Source organism: Oreochromis aureus, linkage group 3 (assembly GCF_013358895.1).
Source record: "Oreochromis aureus strain Israel breed Guangdong linkage group 3, ZZ_aureus, whole genome shotgun sequence".
NCBI classification, from domain to species: Eukaryota; Metazoa; Chordata; class Actinopteri; order Cichliformes; family Cichlidae; genus Oreochromis; species Oreochromis aureus.
In genome coordinates, this window is record NC_052944.1 from 50,366,846 (window position 1) to 50,390,287 (window position 23,442).

The following is a 23,442-nucleotide window of genomic DNA, read 5'->3' on the forward strand; positions in this document are numbered from 1 at the left end:
TATGGACGCATGCTAACGGCTAACAGCTCAATGTCTCTGCTGCAGAGTTGTTCTTTACAGTGATGTGCCCAGGGTTACACCATCTGTCATTCACAAACACTGCCAGTCCCCTCCTTTCCTCTTACCGCCTCTCTCGTCCTGTCCGCTCGCAGCATCTGGAATCCCGGTAGTGTCACGCTCGTGTCCGGAGTTAGCGGTGTTAGCCACGACTCCGTTAGCATCATGATGCTACATTGCCGGTACTCCCTCTGTGACCAGGTTAGCGACGTTAGCTCATCCATCTTATTGGGCAAAGATCGTACATTTCCAATAATTACAGAAGGATAGATGTATAGATGTAGCGGTTGACAGCAACATCAGGAAGAACAAACACAAGACGTTTGAGAAATACCAAGGGCTCAGAGAAGAGCTCGAGAAGATGTGGAGGGTGAAGGTAACAGTGGTCCCAGTGGTAATCGGAGTACTAGGTGCTGTGACTCCCAAGCTAGGCGAGTGGCTCCAGCAGATCAAACAACATCTGAGATTTCTGTCCAGAAGAGCACAGTCCTAGGAATAGCTTAGATACTGCGCATTATCAGCTTATTGTAAGGCTACTGAAGTTTTAAATTCTGTAACAAGCTAATATAAACTTTTCACATTGTTTAAAATATTATTAAACAACACCAAACACGTTACTTATATTTAAAAATTAAGAAGTGTTGTACTAGTATAAATTTAAGGATGACAAAAAATAATTTAGTATTTAAGTTCCATTAAATTTGTAAGAAGCAATATTAAAAATGGTAAGTTACCACAAAATGTATTTTCATGTAGCTGAAATTAAAATGTTTATGTCAGTGGAACTGTATCATTTAGTTATTGCTCAGTCAGAAAAATCAAGTTATTCCATGTACAATGTACTTATAATGACTAACTTGCCCTAACTTTGTCATCTTAAGTAAATTGTACATAGTTTTTCTAATGCAAGAGTTTTGCATATATTTTTTTTTTTAACTCTGGGAACAAATTAGATTGGAATTACTAAATATATTAGCTATTAGCATGTGCAATGCAAATTTTCAAAGTAAATTGTAAAGCATAGTAAACTGCTACAATCCTGGTATATTTTTTCTTAACCCTCTGATGACAACCCTACCCTAACACTGTATTTTTGAAAAGGGCAGAAAGGACCCCTTAAAAAAAAAAAATTTCTTTCTTTAGTTTAATACAAATGACAGCCTCAGAGGTTTAAAATAATTAAACAATTCAAAATACAGTTCTTCTTTTGCTCAAATTCTATTTTTAATCATTAGTTGAAAAAAAAGAAAGAAGTCTACCTAGAAGTCTTGTATGACTTTGTGCATCTTCTCATTTATTTCACAGTGCAAATGCATTTCCTCATTTAGTATGTTTTCATGCACAATTCTTCTTTTCTTTTGATAGTTTTAGTCCTTCCTCTTTGTCTGTGAGACAGAGAGCTAAAATAGGCTGAGAAGTGTAGTTCAGAATTAACATTTCGATAAAAGATTAGATTAGATAAAACATTATTAATCCCTTGGGTGGGTTCCTCCGGGAAAATCAGTAATACTTGTTTGTAACACAATGTATGAACTCATTTAAATGAATTCTTGGTTTCTGCTAGAGATGGACCAATCCGATATTACGTATCGGTATCGGTCCGATACTGACGTAAATTACTGGATCGGATATTGGAGAGAAATAAAAAATGTAATCCGATCCATTAAATATCAAAAAAGCACCTCAGAAAACTTGCGACATGGCGTAACTCGCCTCATAACCGTAGCACGTCGGAGCAGTATGCTCACGTGATTGAGCAGCTGTGTGTATTTGTAGCCTCGCTACCAAACCAGCATTTCATCTCAGAGGGAGTGATCCCAGAGAGAAGTAAAGCAAGTGTGTAAGTTAATCTCTGAATGTTTGTAAAGCGTACCCACGTTAAGCTTAACAACCGATATATGGAGCGACTGCATCTCTGTCCCTCACCTTCCTGCTGCTACTTCAATCGTGAAACTTATTAATGATCAGCTGATCGGCTTTTCTGTCGCAAGTCCTAAGTCTAAAATACCCTAGTAAGCTATAGTACTTTTTCCTTTGGGAAGGTACCATCTGTGCAGTCTGCAATTCTGTTGAAGAAAGATGTTGAATCTATTTAATTATTCTTGAAAAATAATTTATTTCTGTGCATTTTTTTTCACACTGCATCAAATTGAAGTTGATTACGTCGATTAAGCATCATGAGGTGGAGGGTGGGTGGTTCCCTATTTTTTTTTTGCTGGGAGTTTGCAACCCTATTAGTTAGGCTGCTTAATATTTCTGCTAAGTACTCTTTAAAATACCAGAGTAGGGAGGATGGAGTAGGTAGGTTTAAGTTTATTAGATTGATCAGTGTTGCTGAACTATGAAATATTTTGGGTGCAGTGTATTTTTTACATACAGGTATAACAGAATAGCTTTTGTGTTGTTGTTTATTTAAACTTGAGTATGAACTTATACAAAATGCAGCAAGATATTAAAAAAAACAGTTTTATTGATTAAAAAACTCACTATATCGGATTCATATCGGTGTCGGCAGATATCCAAATTTATGATATCGGTATCGGACATAAAAAAGTGGTATCGTGCCATCTCTAATATGGAGCGACTGCCTCTTCTCTCTCTCTCCCTCTCCTGTTGCTACTTCAATCATGAAACTGCTTTATGATCAGCTGATTGGCTTTTCTGTTGCAAGTCCGTCTCTCTTCTTTGTTTTTGGCCCACTTTGCACCAGAAAGAGGAAACCAGCGGCTGAACAACAGCAGCACATTTAACCTTGATAAGCTATTGTTAGAATGTATTTAATATTACTTTGTACGCCAGGATCCTTTTCTACGTAGCTGACGGCTGGTAACTGTGCAGGGGTGGATCTAGCAAAGTTTAGTCGGGGGGGCCAATAGGGCATTAACAGGGAAAGGGGGGCACAAAGACATACTTTTCTTTCTAATTCTCATTTAAAATGTCTAGCTTTTAATAAATAATTATCTGAATCTTACACCAAAAGTTTTAATCTGATGTAAAATATATAGAAGTCCATTACTGTATATAGTAACTGTTAAGTCTAATATACCCTAGTAAGCTATACTACTTTTTCCTTTGGGAAGGTACCATCTGTGCAGTCTGCAAATCTGTAGAAGAAAGATGTTGAATCTATTTAATTATTCTAGAAAAAATAATTTATTTCTGTGCATTTTTTTCCACACTGCATCAAATTAAAGTTGATTACGTCGATTAAGCATCATGAGGTGGAGGGTGGGGGGTGTTTCCCTATTTTTCTTTGCTGGGAGTTTGCAACCCTATTAGTTAGGTTGCTTAATATTTCTGCTTAGTACACTTTAAAATACCAGAATAGGGAGGATGGAGTAGGTTTGTTTATTAGATTGATCAGTATTCCTGAACTATGAAATATTTTGGGTGCAGTGTATTTTTTACATACAGGTATAACAGAATAGCTTTAGTGTTGTTGTTTATTTAAACTTGAGTATGAACTTATACAAAATGGAGCAAGACATTAAAAAAACAGTTTTATTGATTAAAAAACTCACTATATCGGATTCATATCGGTATCGGCAGATATCCAAATTTATGATATCGGTATCGGACATAAAAAAGTGGTATTGTGCCATCTCTAGTTTCTGCACTTGTTCTATGTAGGATTTGAACAATCCATTTCAAACAACACTCCAAAATAGGAAAATACATATTCAGTTACACTGTAAAATCTAATATTGTGTTTAATTAAAAACATTAAGTAGACTGAACTCAATTTTTATCAGTTTGTTATTAGAACTCAGTTTAAGTAAGTTACCAGTACTTTTTATTCAAAAAAGCCGATCAGCTCAATTTATTTGCATTGTCTTAACTCAGAAAAACTAAGTAAGCTGGAAATTTTGCTTCTCAGTGCAGAAGGATAAAACAATGTGGTTTGAAAATGCCACGTCACTACATTCCTCCTCCCTCTCACAGATCAGTCCGCATGTTCATGGTGCCAGCATTTTTTCTGGAATACGCTGAGCAAACCTGGAGAATCTTCAGCTCAAGAGATTATTCTTTTCGTTGCTGTGGATCTTTACCTGATACGCCGATTTGGTGAGTACATGTTTACTGACTTTGTGGCTTCCCTTAGGTTAGCACCAGGTTTATGAACTTGCTAGCTAGCTAGTGTTAGCCTGGTGTTGCTGCTGCTTCTGGACTCATGTTACTTAAAAAATAACCCCACAGCTTTAAAAACCCTATATAAAAATCTGTCTGTGAAATCTTCTGTTGATTTTTTGAATTAAAAAACGATGCTCCAGGAGTTCGCTGTTCTCGCTGGATCTAGTGAGCCTTTACCTCCCGGTCAGCTGTCGCACTGGTGGGTAACGAAGGTATCCTGCTCTCCTTGTGTGTGTATGCTACACAATTCAGCAGTAGCCTAACTCCACTTGAAATAACGCGCAAAGTCAGGATGTAGCGTCCAACTCCTTTTAATTAGTAAGTATTTCCTCATGGAGTAAAACTGAAATACAAATAACATAGCTAAAATTAACTTAGCATCATTAGCACAACAAAATTAGATTCCAATACACATCCATTAGCGTTAGCACACAACTACTAAAGTATTCATCTACAGCAAATATTTCCACAAAATATACATAAAATACAATCCTACAATTCAGTACATATGAAAACTTACAGACGGTGGTGTCGATGGCACAAACAAAAGGCAGATGTTGCTGGATCAAATTTCCCCACATGTGATCCGCTAGGAACTAAACAAACATGGCTGACTTCCCGTCACTTCCCGAAACTGGTTTTCAAAATAAAACGAATTTCAAAATAAAATTAGCTCACTACAAAGAGCGCCTATATTGCAGTAAAATTAAGAGCGGAACAGAAGGTCTCCAAAAACGTCGGAGCAGTTTTCCATATATGTGGTATCTTAATAAACTTAGCAGATATTTGAACTTTACACAGCTACATTCCCAGATAGCAAGGCGACATTGAATTGATGTTGATTTTTCATCCGATCCGTCGTATATGGTCGGGGTTGAAATGCCAATGTTGTAACAACGTTGAAATACTGTGGTAAACCGACGGTCTTACTATACGGACGTTGTAATGATGTTGATTTAACGTTGTTTTTTTGTCATTGATATTTGATCTATTTGTAGTCGACCAGGCGACAACAACAACTTCGAGAAAACGTCTATTTATAGTTGACCATCATTCGGCGCCGGCCACCATCAAAAAGCCATTGATTTGTAGTTGAGCGTTAAATTGCATTGCAACTGAGCGGGTATAAAGTACCGGAGAAAGTGGATTTATTGATCTTTTGTTATCAATGATTTCTGGTCTAGTTCACCAGCTTTAAAAAATCATGTCGATGTGCAATTTGTGTATAGTTGACCGGGAAATTAAAGCAGCGATCACTTGGACTATTCCGCAGCACCCCTCTCACATTGGTACATCCCTCCAGGTAGCCATTGTCTTGTACAGTAGAGCGGGACCTTTGATTTACTCTCAGCGGAATTGACCGGAGATTGCAACAGTTCATGCACTGCACTGGCCTGCACCACGATTAGTATAAGGTAAGAATGAATGAATTTTGTTCTATTCGTTATTTCCACGGTAGCATATGAATAACAGTAAAAAAAAAAGAAGTCGTAAAGTACAGTTTCGGACAAAATGTGGGAGCCAGAAATTGTGTCTACTTTCATCTTACAACCCGGCAACAAATAAATTGCACTGCGAACAAAGTATATCAACAAAGAAAACATTTTCGTTTCATATTTTGCCGTTATATTCCCTTACAAAGCTAGCTTTAACGCTTCGAGGGTTCCTTTGTTCTTGCCGTCGCCTCGGCGCTTGACCCAGACTTTCGGTCTGTAGTAGTTTTTAGCATAGTACTACAAAAAATGGTAAATCTGTGATATATGATTGATAAACGTAAAGTTAACTGTATAAACATGTTCAATGACTTTGTTACTTTTAATGATTCAATTCGCACTCAATTCAAACTTTACGTTGCACGCTCACTTAACTTGCGTTTGCACCTTTTGTCCACACGTAAACTGCGTTTCCGCTAACTGAAAACTGAGATTTTTAAAGACGCCTGCCAAGGTGGATATTTTCAAAAACTCCGTTTTAGCATTTACGTGTGGACGAGGAAAACAGAGAAAACGCAGCGTCAAAGGTGTGCGCCTTTTTTGACGCCACACTGTGCTATTAATTATTATTTAGTTCAGTCAATAGATCAAGTTTTGTAGTGACTATGAAATATATTGTAATTATCTGTTTCCTGTTTATCCTAGACAGGGCAAAAAAAGACTCCAAATTAAAAAAAGATGAAAATGAAAGACTGGTGCATTGTGCAGTTCAGCACTGGTGGTACAGAAATAGTCCCTAGTTCATGAATAAATGGGGAGAAATTGTCATGGCCTCCATATCCTCCGCAAGACACATTCAGGATCCACGCCGCAGTAAAGAGGAGAGTTCATCCTGGTGCAATATGGCTCACCTATGTACCAGTCCGACTTCTAATAAGCCATGGTGGGTATCATCTGGATTGGTGTTGTATAAATGTAACAATAAGAAGTTTTTCGTGTTCTAATTTTTGTCTGGCCATACATTGTGTTTGTACTTCCAGACACATTTCACGAAGCAGAACGCAGTCTTCAGAAATATCTAAGTGAACACTGTGATACGTCTGACCTTCAGTCCGAAACTGAAACTCAGACCAGTCATAAAAGAAAGAACAAGTAAAACTTTTTTTATTCACAAACATATCCTTGATTGCTAAAAATTTACGATCTTGTCTTTTGTACATATCTGTGATGCTTGCATACTGCAATATCACCACATAATATATTCCAAAAAGTGGAAGTTTGTAAACTTTTTAAAACTGCAAAGCCGTGTACACTTGTGCACTTCAAAAATTCATTGTATACTGTACCTTCTTGCACATCTCCGTTTCCTGTGTGTGTGTTAGTATAAATCAAACTGTAACTTTAGGAAATAATATTCCAAAAGCACATTTGTAATTACTTATGACCGTTTTCAACTTTTTTTCTTTAGACCGAATCCCCTGTACACATACAGTGACTCAAAGGATGAGCAGCCCACAAAAGAATGGTTTCCCCAGGCACCTCGAGTGAAAATACCAGGTAATAAAATACTGTCTAGTGTCTTTGTACATATCTGTTTGTGACACACGGAAACTCTTTTGCCAAGTTGTCTGTATTCCTAAATACACCTTTCACCACTCTGGCAGAACACACAAAACGACACAACTCTGCGATCTCCCCAGCATGCAGAGTCTGATGTCGAGGCCTTCCCTATAGATGGTATTTATAGATATAGATAGTTTATTTACACCTACAGGCCAGTGGACACTCTTTCAACGATGAGGATGTACACATCCTGGACAGGGAAGAACGCTGGTTTGAGCGCGGAGTCAAGGAGGCCATTTACGTGAAAAGGAAAGACCATCTCTGAATCGAGGAGGGGCCTAAGGGTACATCTTTGCCATCTTACAATGCTGTGATTGCAGCCATTCCCCAACTCTCTGTGAATGGTACTCATGGCCATTGATCAGTGTTCTTTGATCAGTGGGTTTTGGTCAGTGATTGTTGATCAATGGCCATGGGAATTTGCATAATTATGATTAAGGAACTGACCTCACAGCCCATTGTTCCTTCAGTGGGCTGGTTTCAGTCATTATGCAAATGTACTGGTTATAAGGTTTGGGGAAACCTGCAGTCAGCTGAGACTGAAGAAGTCACTTGGATGAGTGACGAAACGTTTCTCCCACAAAACGCTACGTCCAGATGAACAGATTCAACTTTTGGAGATATAGATGGTATGCTTTTAAAATTGTTTTAAAGCTGAATCACAATGTCATTGTACTCTTATCTTCAAAATACCAGTTTATACTCCTGAATGTCATCTTGTGATTTGTTTTTCTGTAGATTCCAGAGAGTCTGTGAGGCCACTATTACAAGGCAAGTTTGAAAATCTTGGAATTTCAGATTTTCCATGGTATAAATGGTAAATGGCCTATATTTGTACAGCGCTTTAACTAGTCCCTAAGGACCCCAAAGCGCTTTACACATTCAGTCATCCATCCATTCACACACAATTCAAACACTGGTGATGGCAGCTACATATACAAATATCAAATATATGTGACAGGCAAAAACCAGTAAACACTTTTAGCAGTTAGAACAGCTTATACTTGAATGCAGAATGTTACACCATCACTTATGGATATATTAGTTTTTCGCCTCTCACTGCTTAAGCCATTAATCTTTCTAGAATTGTTCTTTGAAACAGATGCGACCTCACAAAAGATGTTAACTATGCTGTCAGACCTGACCAGAGCAGTTAACGAACTCCGTGAGGAGGTCAGAGCCATCCCCAACACCGGCTGCAATGAATCGCTAGATGCTGGGGTACTGCCTCTGGATTGGCCCTTGCACAACATTGAAGAGCTAAATAATGCAGAGGCAGCTCTTCAATCACAAGAGGCAAATAAGGCAATGGTAAGTATATAAAGGTTATGTACACTTTGTAACTATAAATGGTAAATGGCCTGTATTTATATAGCGCCTTCACTAGTCCCTAAGGACCCCGAAGCGCTTTACATATCCAGTCATTCACCCATTCACGCACACATTCACACACTGGTGATGGCAAGCTACGTTGTAGCCACAGTCACCCTGGGGCGCACTGACAGAGGCGAAGCTGCCGGACACTGGCGCCACCAGGCCCTATAAAGTGTAATAGCTGTCAGATGTGATTTAAATGCATAACGACGGCATGTTGATTACACACACAAGCACTTGCATAAACATTTAAGACATGAGGCGCGCTAATTCCATCTCTTAAAATGTGTCTATAGGTGAGACGCTTTGCCTTGATTGGAGGGACCACACTGGAGGTGCGAGTCCGCCGTGTAATGGCTTATGCCATTACAAACGAGCTGGCCTCGGTACTAAACTGGGCAGGGAAAAAACCAAGGACCAGACAAAGCAAAAAAGGGCATTTAAAGATACAGCGCTGTGCAGATGCATATTTGGTAAGTTTTACTGTTTATTGTAGTTTTATGAGCCTAAAGTGAACAATAAAGGGATCGATTGATCTGCTGGGTGCATTTCACATTTCCTATGTCCGGTTTTTGCTATATTACTTTGTCTTTTTTAATAACAAGACTTTCATGTCCAGTTAATCTGGAGATGGAGTCTTTGGTCTTCAGCTTATTTAGTCCTCGGGTTGTAGTTTGTACAGCCCGACGACCCCATGTTTATTTTGTTTTAAAGGATACACGACACACCATGCTAAGACTTATCACTTTTTCCACTCATAGCTTTGGGAATCAAATGTGGCAGTTTGCAGATTTACGCCTGGCGACTTTCATGTTTATCAGCCTGGGAGTTTACATACTTTCTCCCCGCTGAAGACAGTTAACAAGAGCTTATTCATGTGCTCTAATTCACTTTTTTTCTTTGTGTGTGTGTGTGTATTTTTGTCCTAGATGGCCTGACACAGCAGTTAGGGGCGAACTCTATGTCCATGGATCTAGTGTCTATGTCTATGGCTCCGATACGCCCCAGATCGTATGGGTGGCACAGGACGCACATCATCCATCCCCATCCCGGAGTAAAAACTAAAAACTTATGTGAAACATATAAATTTAAATAGGAAACTGTCTTTTAATAAAGTGTTTGGCAAACGAAACATGTCTATTGCCCTTTTTTTGTTTAGTTTTTTTCTCTCTGTTACATCACATGCAATGCTTTCTGATTTTAGGATATTAATATTGACATGATATATTGTGAAACATTTGATTTTAATAAAGGGTGTCCAATTTGAGGAATAAGTACAATTATGTGTTTAGGTGGTTTAAGTATCTATGGAAACATGCAGTAGTTTAGCATTGGTTAAAATACCTATGAAGAAAGATATATTTCCAGTCATGATTTAACTGTTTTGATAAAAAGCAACTGCGAAAGAGGTGGAAAATCAAGACCATAGCTCAACAGTCTTTCAATATCAGAATCTGACATTGTTTCAATGTCAACAGTATTAGAAAATATAACGTCGAATCAATGCCAGGTTTCAACATTGACTCAACATCAAAACCTGACGTTGTTTCAACATTAAATAAGGGTGCAAGAGTGACGTTAGGTCAACGTCACACTTCAACGTTGATTCAATGACATCGCCTGATATTGACTCAACGTTGTTTCAGTGTTTCCTTGCTATCTGGGTTCTCGCATGAAAATATCTTAAAAGTTTATTTTGTGACCAAGAAAGAGAAATAAGAGTAATATAAACCTAAGTTTCCTTCTGGGGAAAAGGAGGACGCATTTGTCGGAGCCTGTGTATGCAGTCTTGTGTGTACTTGCGGTCTCGTGGACCTGTGATACGTCAGAGACCAAGTACTGTTCCAATTCAAAGTACACATCAAGCCGAGAACACAAAAAATTCCAGCATGTCTTGTAATTCTACAAGACATGCTGTGTAAGTAAACAAACAACAACAGGTCAGCATTTATTCAAAGATCATATCCCACAAACTTAGTTTAGAGGGTCTACACTGTATATAGTGAAGTATATAGTGCTCTTTTTAAAAATATACATGACATTATTGTGTGTGGGGTGGTGGTCAGGGCTCCAGACTGACAAGTGGGGCATTGAATGTCACCTCTCCGGTGGGGAGAGAGCCTGAGATCGTCTAAATTGGGGTCCGTTCTATAGTAAATGCAGAAAAAAATGTTTTAAGAAAGCAAGTAAGTTCGTGTTCCAAAAAATCTGATTGTTTGCTTGCAGGACAACAGGAGAGATGAGTCCTCCGTCACAGATGGTTGGTCAGTGAAGATGGTCGCCTGCAGGTTCAAGCTCATTGCATCTCCAACCCACATCCACTGCCACTGTACTTAAGGAAAGTTAAAGACTTTCTTCTGCACTTATATTTGGATCACCTCGATCCATGACAGTCATTCGGGCAGTACTGCCTGGACTGGAAAAAAGCATCTTTAAAATATTACAACATACCAAACTCCTGTGTTTGAATGCAAAACAAATGTGTTGTTTAAACTAGAGACTGCACTTGTGACTAAACAATAAATACATTTGATTTTGATTTTGTAAGTAATGTAAGTACAAAACAAAGTTGTGGAAAGCCTAAACTTAGTTTCAGAATAATTAAATCTGAGACTTTGTTTCACTGTAAGATTATAACAATGGTGACAGTATAATTGTTTGTTGTTCAGCAGAACAGTGTCCAGTATGTTGGCTATTATACTTTTTTGCATTTGAAAATAAAAGTTGGGCTGATTGTAACATCATTACAAAAAGTTTTGTTATTTTTTTTTACTCATAATCAGGTTACCACAAATTGTTTTTGTTTTTTTAATTTAGTTGAACTTGAAATGTTTGTCAGTGGGTAAACAATTACTATTGTACAGTCAGAAATATCAAGTTATTCTTAATACTGCATACTTGCAATGAATAAGTTGTCCTAACTTAGTCATCTTAAGTAAACTTTACTCAGTTTTTTTTTTGAGGCAACGAGTTTGCATAGTTTTTTTGAGTTCTGTGAACTAATTACATTTTACAGTGTAAGTCCAGTTAAGTTTTTTGGACATTGACACATTTTTATTTTATTTATTTTACTTTCTTTTTTTGTATTTTTGCCTCTGTATAATGCAACACTGAATTTAAATAAAACCATGTCACTGAAGTTGTGTTTTCTTCTTCTTTAATATACAAAACATAAAAATAGGGTAGGAACTCATGTAGGTCTGTGACTTGAAGATAAACTATCTTGGTTTCATCAGTTATCTGACAGCTTTGGTAACATTTTGAAGAAGTTGGAGTTTTTAAAACCACTCTTCAAAACTGAAGTTGAGACATGTCACAAGAGTTTTGGTGGTATCTTTACCACATCACTTTTAACTGTGTTGACAATGGGTACATAAATGTTTGTGAATTTAGTTTTATTATGCTTTAAAATTTGTGATAATTTTGTATGAAACACTCGTGCACTTGAATTATCACACTGAATCTAAATCATACTGAACATCACTGGGGAAATTTTGAATAAATTCAGTTTCAAAATTTTTGCATACTGCACAAACAGTGATGACGATCTTTGTCTTTCTTAAAAACACTGGATGCTACAGCTCATATAATTAGACCAATTGTAGTTTTGTTTTGTTTTTGTTTTTTTATTCATAAACACAAAACGCCCTTAAGCTACATACACAATGACTACATTTTAATATCTGGCACAAAACCACATGGCAGCTGTAAAAAGCTCTTTAATCACTCTTTTAGTGGAAGTGGAAATGAAGGCTCACAATATCTCTTTGTATTGTAGTATATGTAGCATTACAGAAAAATACTAAATGATTAAAGCAGACAAATAAATCCAAACACTCATAATGGTTAGTTGAAGTAAAACAGGAAAGACATCCACTGAATTTACAGACACAGACTCAAAGACACGGGCTTCACACAGAGACAGGACTGACTTGGAAACAGAGGAAACATAGAGACAGGGATGAGTAGACCAACACTAGACAGGAGATGTGGGACCAGGACAGGCACAGAGAAAACATGGGGACAGAGACTGAATGCAGAAGAGTGTCAAAATTAAACACAAAGCACATGACAGGTAAAGAGACACAGACTAGATACTGGTGGTGGGCAGATCGATCCAAATATAGATTATATCGATACCAAGTCGGCATCGGTATCGGATCGATACTAGCCTGGTGAGATCGATTTTTTACTTTAAGTTCTGCTCTTGTTTGCAATGCTGTGCTTTCCGCAAAGACGGAACAGCCAGGCTCCTCCTCCCCTCTATTGTGTTTAGATGTTGCGCTGTCACGTGACGTGACTTAGACGCTTTGGGGGTTGTTAAGTTGTTTACATATGATTGATATTTTCACCAGTTGTTTTTGTTGTTGAGAATTTTGATTTTAATTTCATAAAAAACTAAACTTAACTAAACCATGAAAATGGCAGACCCATTTTCATGCTTCGCAGGGTCATTTATTCTTACAATAATCACACAGTTGCTGTAACAGTACATTCAACAGCTGCAGCTCTCCCGCTGCCAGCCGTACACATCACCAACAGCAACACAAGCAGAGCACAGGTTTTAAGCCGGCGAGGCGTGATTGTAGATGCGGTGTAGGTAGGTGAGTCCATCTCACCTGCAGCAGCATGGCAGACCAACCACAACAATAAAGCATTTTCTATTTAATTATAAACTTTGTCCTAATTATTTCCTGGGTTTTAACTATTTAATAATAAAAAAAGGAAACACCACAAAAAACACTTAAGGTCATGAAAATTAATTGAGATTTAGTAATTCAATGACGCATCCACCCTATTTATTGAAAAGTATCGATATCGGGGATACTGGCCCGTATTTACTTGGTATCAGATCGATACCAAAATATGCAGTATCGCACACCACTACTAGATACAGAACAAAGGGAGAACCAAAACCTAAGAACTAGAAAACCTAGCAGAAGACATAACCAGAATAAAACCGAAACATAAGATGGTATTAATTAAAACAAAAACACTGAGTCATCAGACTCAGGACCATGACAAATAATACCTTTATGTTCAGTTTATTTGGTATAAAATTAAACCAAGATTTCAATGTTTGTTTAGTTTAATAAGTTACCTTAAGGCAATTTTGTCTGCCTTTCAAACAGGCTTCAAGGGAGGAAGCAGACTGTATGAGGACACTGCAGATAGACCCACATCCCAGCACCAGCATGAAGTCACTGTAAATTCTAATTAGTTCCCAGAATTAAAAAAAAGAAAAAAAAAAGAAAACTCCATGCCTCAAAAATAAGATATTTTTGAGGCTTAAGATAACATTTCTATCTTATTACTTATATCTGTCTGTCTATCTTATCTTATCTTATCTTATCTTATCTTATCTTATCTTATCTTATCTTATTAATTCTGAGTGGGGCACACTAAGCACAGAAGGACCTACAGGGTGCCCATTGTGCATGTGCAGGATACTAAAGAGCCACACTGTAGTTCTGTGCAGTGTAATATCATTGTGGATTGTGGATTTTCATTAAACTGGCTTTGCATTCCTAGGCTGTCTCATCAACCTTAATAGCTTTTTGGGATTTTTTTGTGGGTTTTTTTTTTTTTTTTTAATTTTGGGTCCCCTTTGGGTGCAATTTTATGACAGTGTCTTTTAGATCTTCACCTACATTGGTTGAGTTAAGCAATCAATCTTGGCATGTTCAGCTCTTCAATGTTCTTATATTGACCAAATATTATGATTCTATCACGTTGCCTAGCAACCCATTGTTTAGAATAGAATAGAATAGAATAGAATAGAATAAACCTTTATTATCCCACAGATGAGAAATTTCACTGTTACAGAGCTCTTATGGCAAGGGAAAGATAAGATATAAAGGAAGGCACAAGTGGTCCTATATACATAAGCAACCAAAATTCGAATATACAGGTAACAATGTACAGAATATGTATAGAAAAAAATAGAAATATTGTACGGACGTATGTATAAAATGTACAGTAAACAGTCAGGCAGGTGGGTCAGATGACCAAAGGGATGTTAAGCTGTGTTATAGAGGCTGACGGCTGCTGGTAAGAATGACCTGCGGTAGCGCTCCTTCCTACACTGTGGGTGTAAAAGTCTACTGCTGAACGAGCTGCTCAGTGCTCGTACAGTCTCATGCAGGGGGTGGGAGGTGTTGTCCATGATGGATATTAGCTTAGACATCCTCTCCTCCCCAACCTGCTCGATGGACTTCAGCGGACAGTCCAGGACAGAGCTGGCCCTCTTGACCAGTTTGTTGAGTTTCCCCCCGTCTCTCTCTGCCATTCACACTGTACATTAGCACTGTATATATACTCTGGACATGTTTGTATAACAAATCTTGTTATCCGATGCCTGATTTTTGTTTTCTTTTACATTAATAGTGGCCATTTCCACCATAAATGCATTTAGAAAAGGTGCAAAGAGATACATAAAAAGTCAGTACAATGCAGTGGAATGCCACAAATCCCACAAAAACAAAACAAACAAACAAAAACAGGAAAAAACAAGCAAAAATATGTGGTGTTGATTAATAACTTCATAGCTGGATCAAACATTCAAAGCTCCGATCTTACTTTATCTAAAATGCCATTTCTTTGTGTTTGGCTGTGTCACTTCCTCATTTTATGATAGATGCTGAGATAAGAACCTGTATATATTATCTGTGCTTTCCCTTCAAAGTTTGTAGCTACAGGCTGATACTAAGAAAGAAGAAGAGACGGTCATTCTGCATCCCCTCTGCCACACACTTTCTGATGTTTCATAACATTGCTGTATCATCTGTATCACCATGAAGATGTTTCCTGTGTGTGTGTTTGTTTGTGCTGTGATGACTCTGTCCCATGCTGCTGGTGAGTATTGTGAGTATTTCACTGTACAGTCTTATTTGTAAATGGTGGCAAAAGATTCAACAAGTGTCCTTTTTTTCAGTTCTCCCTGAAGGAAGGACTGCAACTAATCAAACAGGTCAGTCAGCATACGGCAACAATTTTGCAAAAAGTTTTTGCCTAATTATATAATCATCTGCAGTTACATAACATGATTTTATTTTCTATTTACATGATGTCAAATGGCTTAAGGATTTAACATCAAAACATGTTATTTCTATGTCACCTTATTGGGTTAATAAGAAAGAAAGATATACATGAATAAATAAACAAATGACAAGAAAAAATACATCTTTAAGATTTAGATTAGTCATAAATTGAGGAGAAAAAGACAAACAAAAGAAGGGCAAATTTATGAGAAAAAAGAAAAAAACTGTGTACAATGATGGACTACAAATAAATTAAAATAAAGGCAACTAATGTATAGCTTAAACTGGCATAAGGAAATGATTCTCTTGCTACACAGAATTTAGAGCTCCTACATTCTGATGACAATACATTTTTACACATTTGTTTTTTCTTGTTAACTTTTCATTGTTTCATGTAACTTGGTATTTGTTTTCTCTAAAAAAAACAAAAACAAAAAACAAAACATTAGCTTAATGTTATTTAATCAGCAGTGTGTTGTGAAATCTTACTTTTTATGTACCTCAGCACTGTAACTATGTGCTCTGCTACTTTGTGGTTGAGTAAACGCTTTGAATTTGGAATAATCACTTACAACTGATTTGTTTAGGAGCATCTATAAGGTAAGAGATTTGATGAATTGGCTTCTTGCAAAGGTGGCATCCTATTACTGTATCATACCTGACTTCAATGAAGTCTTTAGAGTAACCCATCCTTTTACAAATGCTTGTAAAGGCAGACTGTAGCATTGCTGATCCAGATATGGACAAAAATCCAACCATGCAGTTTGAATTTAAAAGATACTGAGCTGAGTTGAAAACAGTTCAGGTCGTGGAAGTTTAGAGAAGTTGAAAAAAGAAGGCAACTGGACTTCTTTAAGTTTGTGAAGACATTTCACCTCTCATCCAAGAGGCTTCTTCAGTTCAGCTGGACTTCTTCACAAATCTAAAGGGGTCTACAGTTTTGTTCTCTTTCGTAAACGATATGACCCAAACACAACAGGAAGGTTAAATCCACATCTGGGTTTGAATTAAGGCTAGAGAGTGGAAATGTTGATCTCTCGTGGAAAAACCCAAAGTGTACAACTCATAATTTTCCCCCAGTCAAAAGGCACCTGGCCAAGAGGTCTACTGATTGTCCTGGTGGTTGGACTCTGTTGAGTGGTCGCTGCTTCCTCTACGTTCCAGGACCCATGACATGGGCTAAAGCAGAGGTAGGTTTATTCCATTTGTATTGTCATCAACACTTGATTGATCCATATCCTTTTACTGTAACTGAGTCCAGATGTTGCTCCATGCTTTCCATCTCCATTGAAGAGAAACTGCTTGTCCATGGGGGCCAACCTTGCATCTGTGCACAGCATCACAGAGTACCATGGGATTCAGCACATGATAATGACTGCCACTCATGGCAACCAAGAAACCTGGATTGGAGGAAGTGATGCACAGGAGGTATTTTGTTTAGCCTTACACTATTTCTATTAATTTATGTATGAATGACTCTGAACTAGACCCTCCCTGCTATTTTAAATGAATATATGTAAAGCCTACAGCAGGGAGAGTATTTACAATGAAAGAGATAATAGATTAAATCTGAAACAGCATGGAAGACACCTGAGGTGGAGGTAGAAGATGTAGAGAATGCAGAAACAGTACACTGGCTAAAGCAGCTTTAATAATGTATCTGTGAGATATGATGTGGGCTTGCATTAATGATAGCTATTCTGCTGGGACAGTGGCTAGACTTGATGATTTGGTGTGAATAAAATCTGTGCTATGCGCAATTTCTCTCATCTAGGAGAATGCCTGGTTATGGACTGATGGAATGAGTTTCCAATATTCAAACTGGTGCCCAGGAGAGCCCAATAATTTCAGGCGCAACCAGCACTGTCTGCAAATTAACCATAGCGGTAAACCAGTACATAACATTTCACAGGATTTATAAATGTGTGAAATATTTTTAATGATAACGAGTAAAGGTCAAAAGGATTGTCTCAGGTTTTGATTTGTGTAGAATTTTGCTGATTTCTGCTTTTGGATCTCACAGGTTCCAAGTGCTGGGATGATGTAGGGTGTCAGGTACATCGACCTTCTGTTTGTGTTAAGAAAATGTGAAATTTCTGTCAAAATACACACTGTTTGGTGTGCAATGACTTTTGTTTTTCTTCTTCATTTGGCTTTACAATATTTGTTTCATCTTTTGTCTGTAGCATAAAAGTTTTGCAACAAAATAAAAAGTCTATGTCATGAATAGTAGCACTCCAGTACTCAACCCTAAATTTTAAACTGTGGAAAAGTAGTTGTGAATCTTTCAGTAAAAAGTATTGCTCATCTTCGCACATTTTTTCTCTGTAAACTCTTCTTCCTTTGCAATAATAAAACTCTTAAGCAGTGTGTTGCATCACTTGTGTTTTAGTAATGTGTGTGTAAAGCCACTTGTGTGTACATATAAAATGAAAAACTCAAAATTTGGTTAGCTTTTTTTAAATATACATTTAAGAAAAACTATATATCTATGAGGGAAAACCTTGCATTTGTGCACAACATCAAGGAGTATCATAAGATTCAGAAGCTGATTATGACTGCTACACATTTATACAAACCAACCAGGATTGGAGGAACTGATGCACATGAGGTGTGTTTATCATTTAAAAATGATAAAAATTTCTTGAGATGCAGGGTGTCATAAAGTTTGAAACAGGCATCAAAGTACTATTGTTAAGACAATGTGACAATGTACATCAAAGGCATTGCACTTTATAAAACAGATAAACCTAATTAAAACGGGCACTCACTAGGAGACATAGCGTGCATGGTGCAGCCGGAGGTCAGAAGTGTCACTTTTTCGGATAAGTGAACGCACCACATGTCAGTCCTGGAGGTTGCTGATGGGGACCGACTGCTCGGTCTGGTATTTAGCGCATCTGGTATTCTCACCAATCCCTCACTGTGCCCCGCTCATTGTATTGGCCCATGTGCCTGTTCATCTTAGCCTCTATGATGCCTGACAGGAGCTTCCATGTGGTACTAAGGCAGGTTATTGGTCTGCTTCTTGTGGCTGTTCAACTTGTAGCTGCCGTGGTGTAGATCAGCTTGTTAGTCTCAGTAATGGTGGCTGTAGGTATCATCTGTAGTGCTGAATTCACATCATCTCGCAGATCTTCCGAGGTAGTCTTGGTAACTGGCTATGGAGGATCCAGGTTTCACTATGACTCTGTCTTAATCTCGGGTGGGGTTGATGATATCTCCCCCCTGACCTGTCGTCCTGGCTCCAACTTGCCGTAGCATGTGTTTTGTAACTCTTCAATCTCTAACTGTGAGAGCAGTGCCTTCTTCCGAATGTTGGAACACTAAGCTACTAGTTGTTTTACCGTCAATGTGGATGTTGGGTAGCGAAGATTCCACAGGTCCCTCATCCTATTCATATAACCTCTTCTGCCAGGGTTACTTGTGTAGTAGCATTCCAACAACGCCCTATTTTCGTCTCTTGCCCACCAATGCCTTCTTGTTCCAGTAGCCCACTTCTCATCAGGGTGCCGTGGTTCCTCAACACCTGACGCGGACCATGTTGATCCAGCCGGCATGCCTTCATATTTATCTATTTCGCAAGAAGATGTGGAGAGTGAAGGTAACAGTGGTCCCAGTGGTAATAGGAGCACTCAGTGTAGTGACCCCCTAGCTATCTCCAACATCCGAAATCTCTGTCCAGAAGAGCGCAGTCCTAGGAACAGCAAAGATCCTCAAGCTCCCAGGCCTCAGGTAGAGCACCCAAGCTTGAAGAATTGATCACCCACAGGGTCGAGAGGGGACTTCCACCCCCCGCGGGCAGGTGGGTCAGCAGGTGGGTTTGTGCTGATATGGATGACACGGGCGGTTGCCCAGGGCGGCATCCGGCATCGGCAAAAGAAAGTTGCTCGCACCCATGCTGCCCCGACATCATGCCAGCGCATTTTTGGGATTGCATGGGCACCGATCGGTTTTCTATCGCCCATTTGCAAGGAGTAAGGGCGCCCTCCGTTTGCGAGGTGCACCTGCTGCTTGTGGCACAGGGAGGAGAGGGCGGGGCGGCGGGGATTCTCTGGCTGGCTGAAACAGCACCTAATAGCAACTCGCAAAATAAAACAAAATAAAAACAAACCAACAAACATGAAAACACCAGACATTATGATACAGACTTATAATCTGCACTTAATGTACCTTTGCATTTAATTTTTTTCCTAAATTCTATACGCGAAGAGTGAGCGCGACAGCCCTCGGTGCGCCTGCTTACTGCTGTGCTGAAGTCAAAGTAAACTTTATTATCATCTCCGCTACATACAGTCCAGTATATAGAGAGACGAGACGACGAGGCTCCAGTTACAGCAGTACGAGTAAACAAACAATAAATATAAGAAGAGTAAGAAAATAAATATACACTTTAGAACTAGGGGTAAAGGGATCAATAACAGTTTAAAATTTATAATTTACAGTTTGATGATTTAAAGTCTTACACACAACCTGTCAAAAGCAGAGGGGGCCGGCTGCTTCCAAATAGAGCACATTTCATTCATAATGATGTAAATCCAAGCCCATTATGTATTCATGATTAGTTCCTGGGTTGTGCGAAATCCCAGAAATACACCCTAGACAAAGCGAATCTGTGAACTAAGCTGTAGGTCTATTAGGTTATGTTGTGGTGATCCTCGGGTTGGGGGATGGGTGTTCATACTGGAGCGCAAAATTAAAATCAATGGAAGATGGACAAGAAAAGTTCAAAGCCATCAGCTGCTCAGTTTAGAAAAAAAAAAAAGAAAAGAAGAGGAGGAGAAATGAGCAAAAGATACAGACTAAACAACAGACTAAACTCCAAACAATACAATATGTTACAGATTTTACACATTTAAGAAATAGCACTAATAGTCGTTTGGGGGTAGGGGGTGCCAGAGGGAGTGTTCGCCCAGGGCGCCAAACAGGCTAGGACCGCCACTGCTCAAGTACTTTGAGTTGTGTCTGCTTCTGGGTTCATTCCTGTGCTCCCCGTGACAATTATTACACTATTGCAAAAAACTGTAAATCTAGCATAAAATAACATTAATGTTATGAAAGCACATTTTTAAAAGTATTAACACAATAAAATATTGATAAAAATACTCCTTTATAAAGACATCTATTACTATGATTGAATGTGTCTCATTGCCACCTTCATTTTTTTGTTTATTTGTTTGTTTGTTTTAATTTTAGTACAAGCTAAATTACACTACCTTTAATAGACACGCTGATCCACTGTGTCCATTTCAAGCTTTGTCTCTCCAAAGTGTAAAATGTACATGTATCCAGAAGTTGCAGTATCACCATGTGGAACTAATGTGTTTAACCCTTTAAAACCGGTCGGAGCGGGCATGCTCTGTTTTGCGTAACTATTTTTAAATCCAGGTAGCACTGCACCCATGTAAGCTAGCGCAATAATTTTTTTTGCATATGAACCGGAGGAGTTGTACTTACATCTCATGCCATTAGCTTGTCCTAGGTCACAGTTTCCTTCCACATATGGCTTTGCAAAAACTGCATAAAAAGCGCTTGCAGCAACAAAAACACAATATTCCAGAAACACGCTTTGCCGATCCGATCAGCTGTTCATAACACTTCCTAGGTTGGAATAGATGTCAGCGCGAACTTTCGCATGTCCGCCATGACCTGCCCGAAACCGGAAGTGACGTCATTTTCGCGGAAATGTAGTTTTTTACCATCAGGGCCTCATGAGCCTGTACTAGTGTTTTTAAGTTATCTTTGACTTTATGACTTTCTGTGTCGTTTCTGGGATGCTTTGGACTCATATTGCACTGCTGGAAATAGTGTATTTTGATGTATATGCTGCTTTTTTGCAAATCCATCCATCCATCCATCCATCCATCCTCATCCGCTTTATCCGAGGTCGGGTCGCGGGGGCAGCAGCCTAAGCAGAGAAGCCCAGACCTCCCTCCCCAGCCACCTCCTCCAGCTCATCCGGGGAACACCAAAGGCGTTCCCAGGCCAGCCGAGAGATATAATCTCTCCAGCGCCCTGGGTCTGCCCTGGGCCTCCTCCCGTGGGACATGCCCGAACACCTCACCCAGGAGGCGCCCAGGGGCATCCTTGTCAGATGCCCGAACCACCTCAACTGGCTCCTTTCGATGTGGAGGAGCAGCGGCTCTACTCTGAGCCCCTCCCGGATGGCCGAACTTCTCACCCTATCTCTAAGGGAGAGGCCAGCCACCCTTCGGAGGAAGCTCATTTCTGCCGCTTGTATCCGCGATCTCGTTCTTTCGGTCACTACCCACAGCTCGTGGCCATAGGTGAGGGTCGGGACGTAGATCGACCGGTAAATTGAGAGCTTCGCTTTTACACTCAGCTCCCTCTTCACCACGACGGACCGGTGCAGCGTCCGCATCACTGCAGCCGCAGCACCAATCCGCCTGTCGATCTCCGGCTCCTTCTCCCATCACTCGCGAACAAGACCCCGAGATACTTAAACTCCTCCACTTGGGGCAGGAACTCATCCCCGACCCGGAGTGGGCACTCCACCCTTTTCCGGCTGAGAACCATGGCCTCAGATTTGGAGGTGCTGATCCTCATTCCCGCTGCTTCACACTCGGCTGCGAACCGTTCCAGTGCGAGCTGGAGGCCCCCACCGATGAAGCCATCAGAGCCACATCATCCGCAAAAAGCAGAGATGAGATTCTGAGGCCACCAAGTGAAAGCCCTCCGCCACTTGGCTGCGCCTTTAGAAATCCTGTCCATAAAAATTATGAACAGAATCGGTGATAAGGGCAGCCTGGGCGGAGCCCATCACCCACCGGAAACGAGTCCGACTTATTGCCGGCAATGCGAACCAAACTCTTACAACGGTTGTATAGGGATCGAATGGCCCGTAGCAGTGGGCCAGACACCCCATACTCCGCAACACCTCCCACAGGACACCCGAGGGACACGGTCGAATGCCTTCTCCAAGTCCACAAAACACATGTAGACTGGTTGGGCAAACTCCCATGCACCCTCAAGTATCCTTGAGAGGATAAAGAGCTGGTCCAGTGTTCCGCGACCAGGACGAAAAACTGCATTGTTCCTCCTGTATCCGAGGTTCGACTAACGGACGAACTCTCCTTTCAGCACCCTGGCATAGACTTTCCCAGGAGGCTGAGGAGTGTGATCCCCTGTAGTTGGAACACACCCTCCGGTCTCCCTTCTTAAAGATGGGGACCACCACCCGGTCTGCCAGTCCAGGGTACTGCCCTGATCTCCACGCAACATTGTAGAGGCGTGTCAACCAGGACAGCCCTACAACGTCCAGAGCCTTCAGGAACTCGGGCGGACCTCATCAACACCAGGGGCTCTGCCACCGAGGAGTTGTTTAACTGCCTCAGTGACCTCGACCCCAGAAACTGGCGGGTCATTCCCTCATCCCCAGACTCTGCTTCCTCCTCGGAAGACGTGTCAGTGGGATTAAGGAGGTCCTCAGTATTCCTTCCACCGTCTGACAATTTTCTCAGTCGACGTCAGCAGCGCACCGCCAGCACTATACACAGTGCAGGTAGAGCACCGCTTTCCCCTCCTGAGACGCCTGACGGTTTGCCAGAATCTCTTCGAGGCAGTCCGAAAGTCTTTTTCCATGGCCTCTCGAACTCCTCCCACACCCGAGTTTTTGCTTCAGCCACTGCCCGAGCCGCATTCCGCTTGGCCTGTCGATACCTGTCAGCTGCCTCTGGAGTCCCACAGGCTAACCAAGCCCGATAGGACTCCTTCTTCAGCCTGGTGGCTCCCTTCACCTCTGGTGTCCACCATTTGGTTCTGGG

General features: G+C 40.0%; 2 protein-coding genes and 1 long non-coding RNA gene across 3 annotated transcripts in view; all 3 read left to right on the forward strand.

Moving 5' to 3' along the window:
• Window positions 1-23,442, forward strand: part of LOC116335941 (butyrophilin subfamily 2 member A2-like) — a 144,752-nt gene that overhangs the window by 52,857 nt on the left and 68,453 nt on the right. The gene's annotated exons all lie outside the window — the stretch shown is intronic.
• LOC120433138 lies at window positions 6,374-7,178 on the forward strand. Its single transcript, XR_005608351.1, has 3 exons — window positions 6,374-6,564; window positions 6,662-6,773; window positions 7,090-7,178. It is a non-coding gene; the product is annotated as an uncharacterized LOC120433138 (long non-coding RNA).
• Window positions 15,300-18,028, forward strand: LOC116309936 (ladderlectin-like). The gene is made up of 6 exons (XM_031726662.2): window positions 15,300-15,473; window positions 15,553-15,588; window positions 16,739-16,848; window positions 16,952-17,086; window positions 17,433-17,544; window positions 17,682-18,028. Exons 1-6 carry the CDS (start codon window positions 15,413-15,415, stop codon window positions 17,747-17,749), a joined length of 522 nt encoding a protein of 173 aa, XP_031582522.2. The 5' UTR covers window positions 15,300-15,412; the 3' UTR covers window positions 17,750-18,028.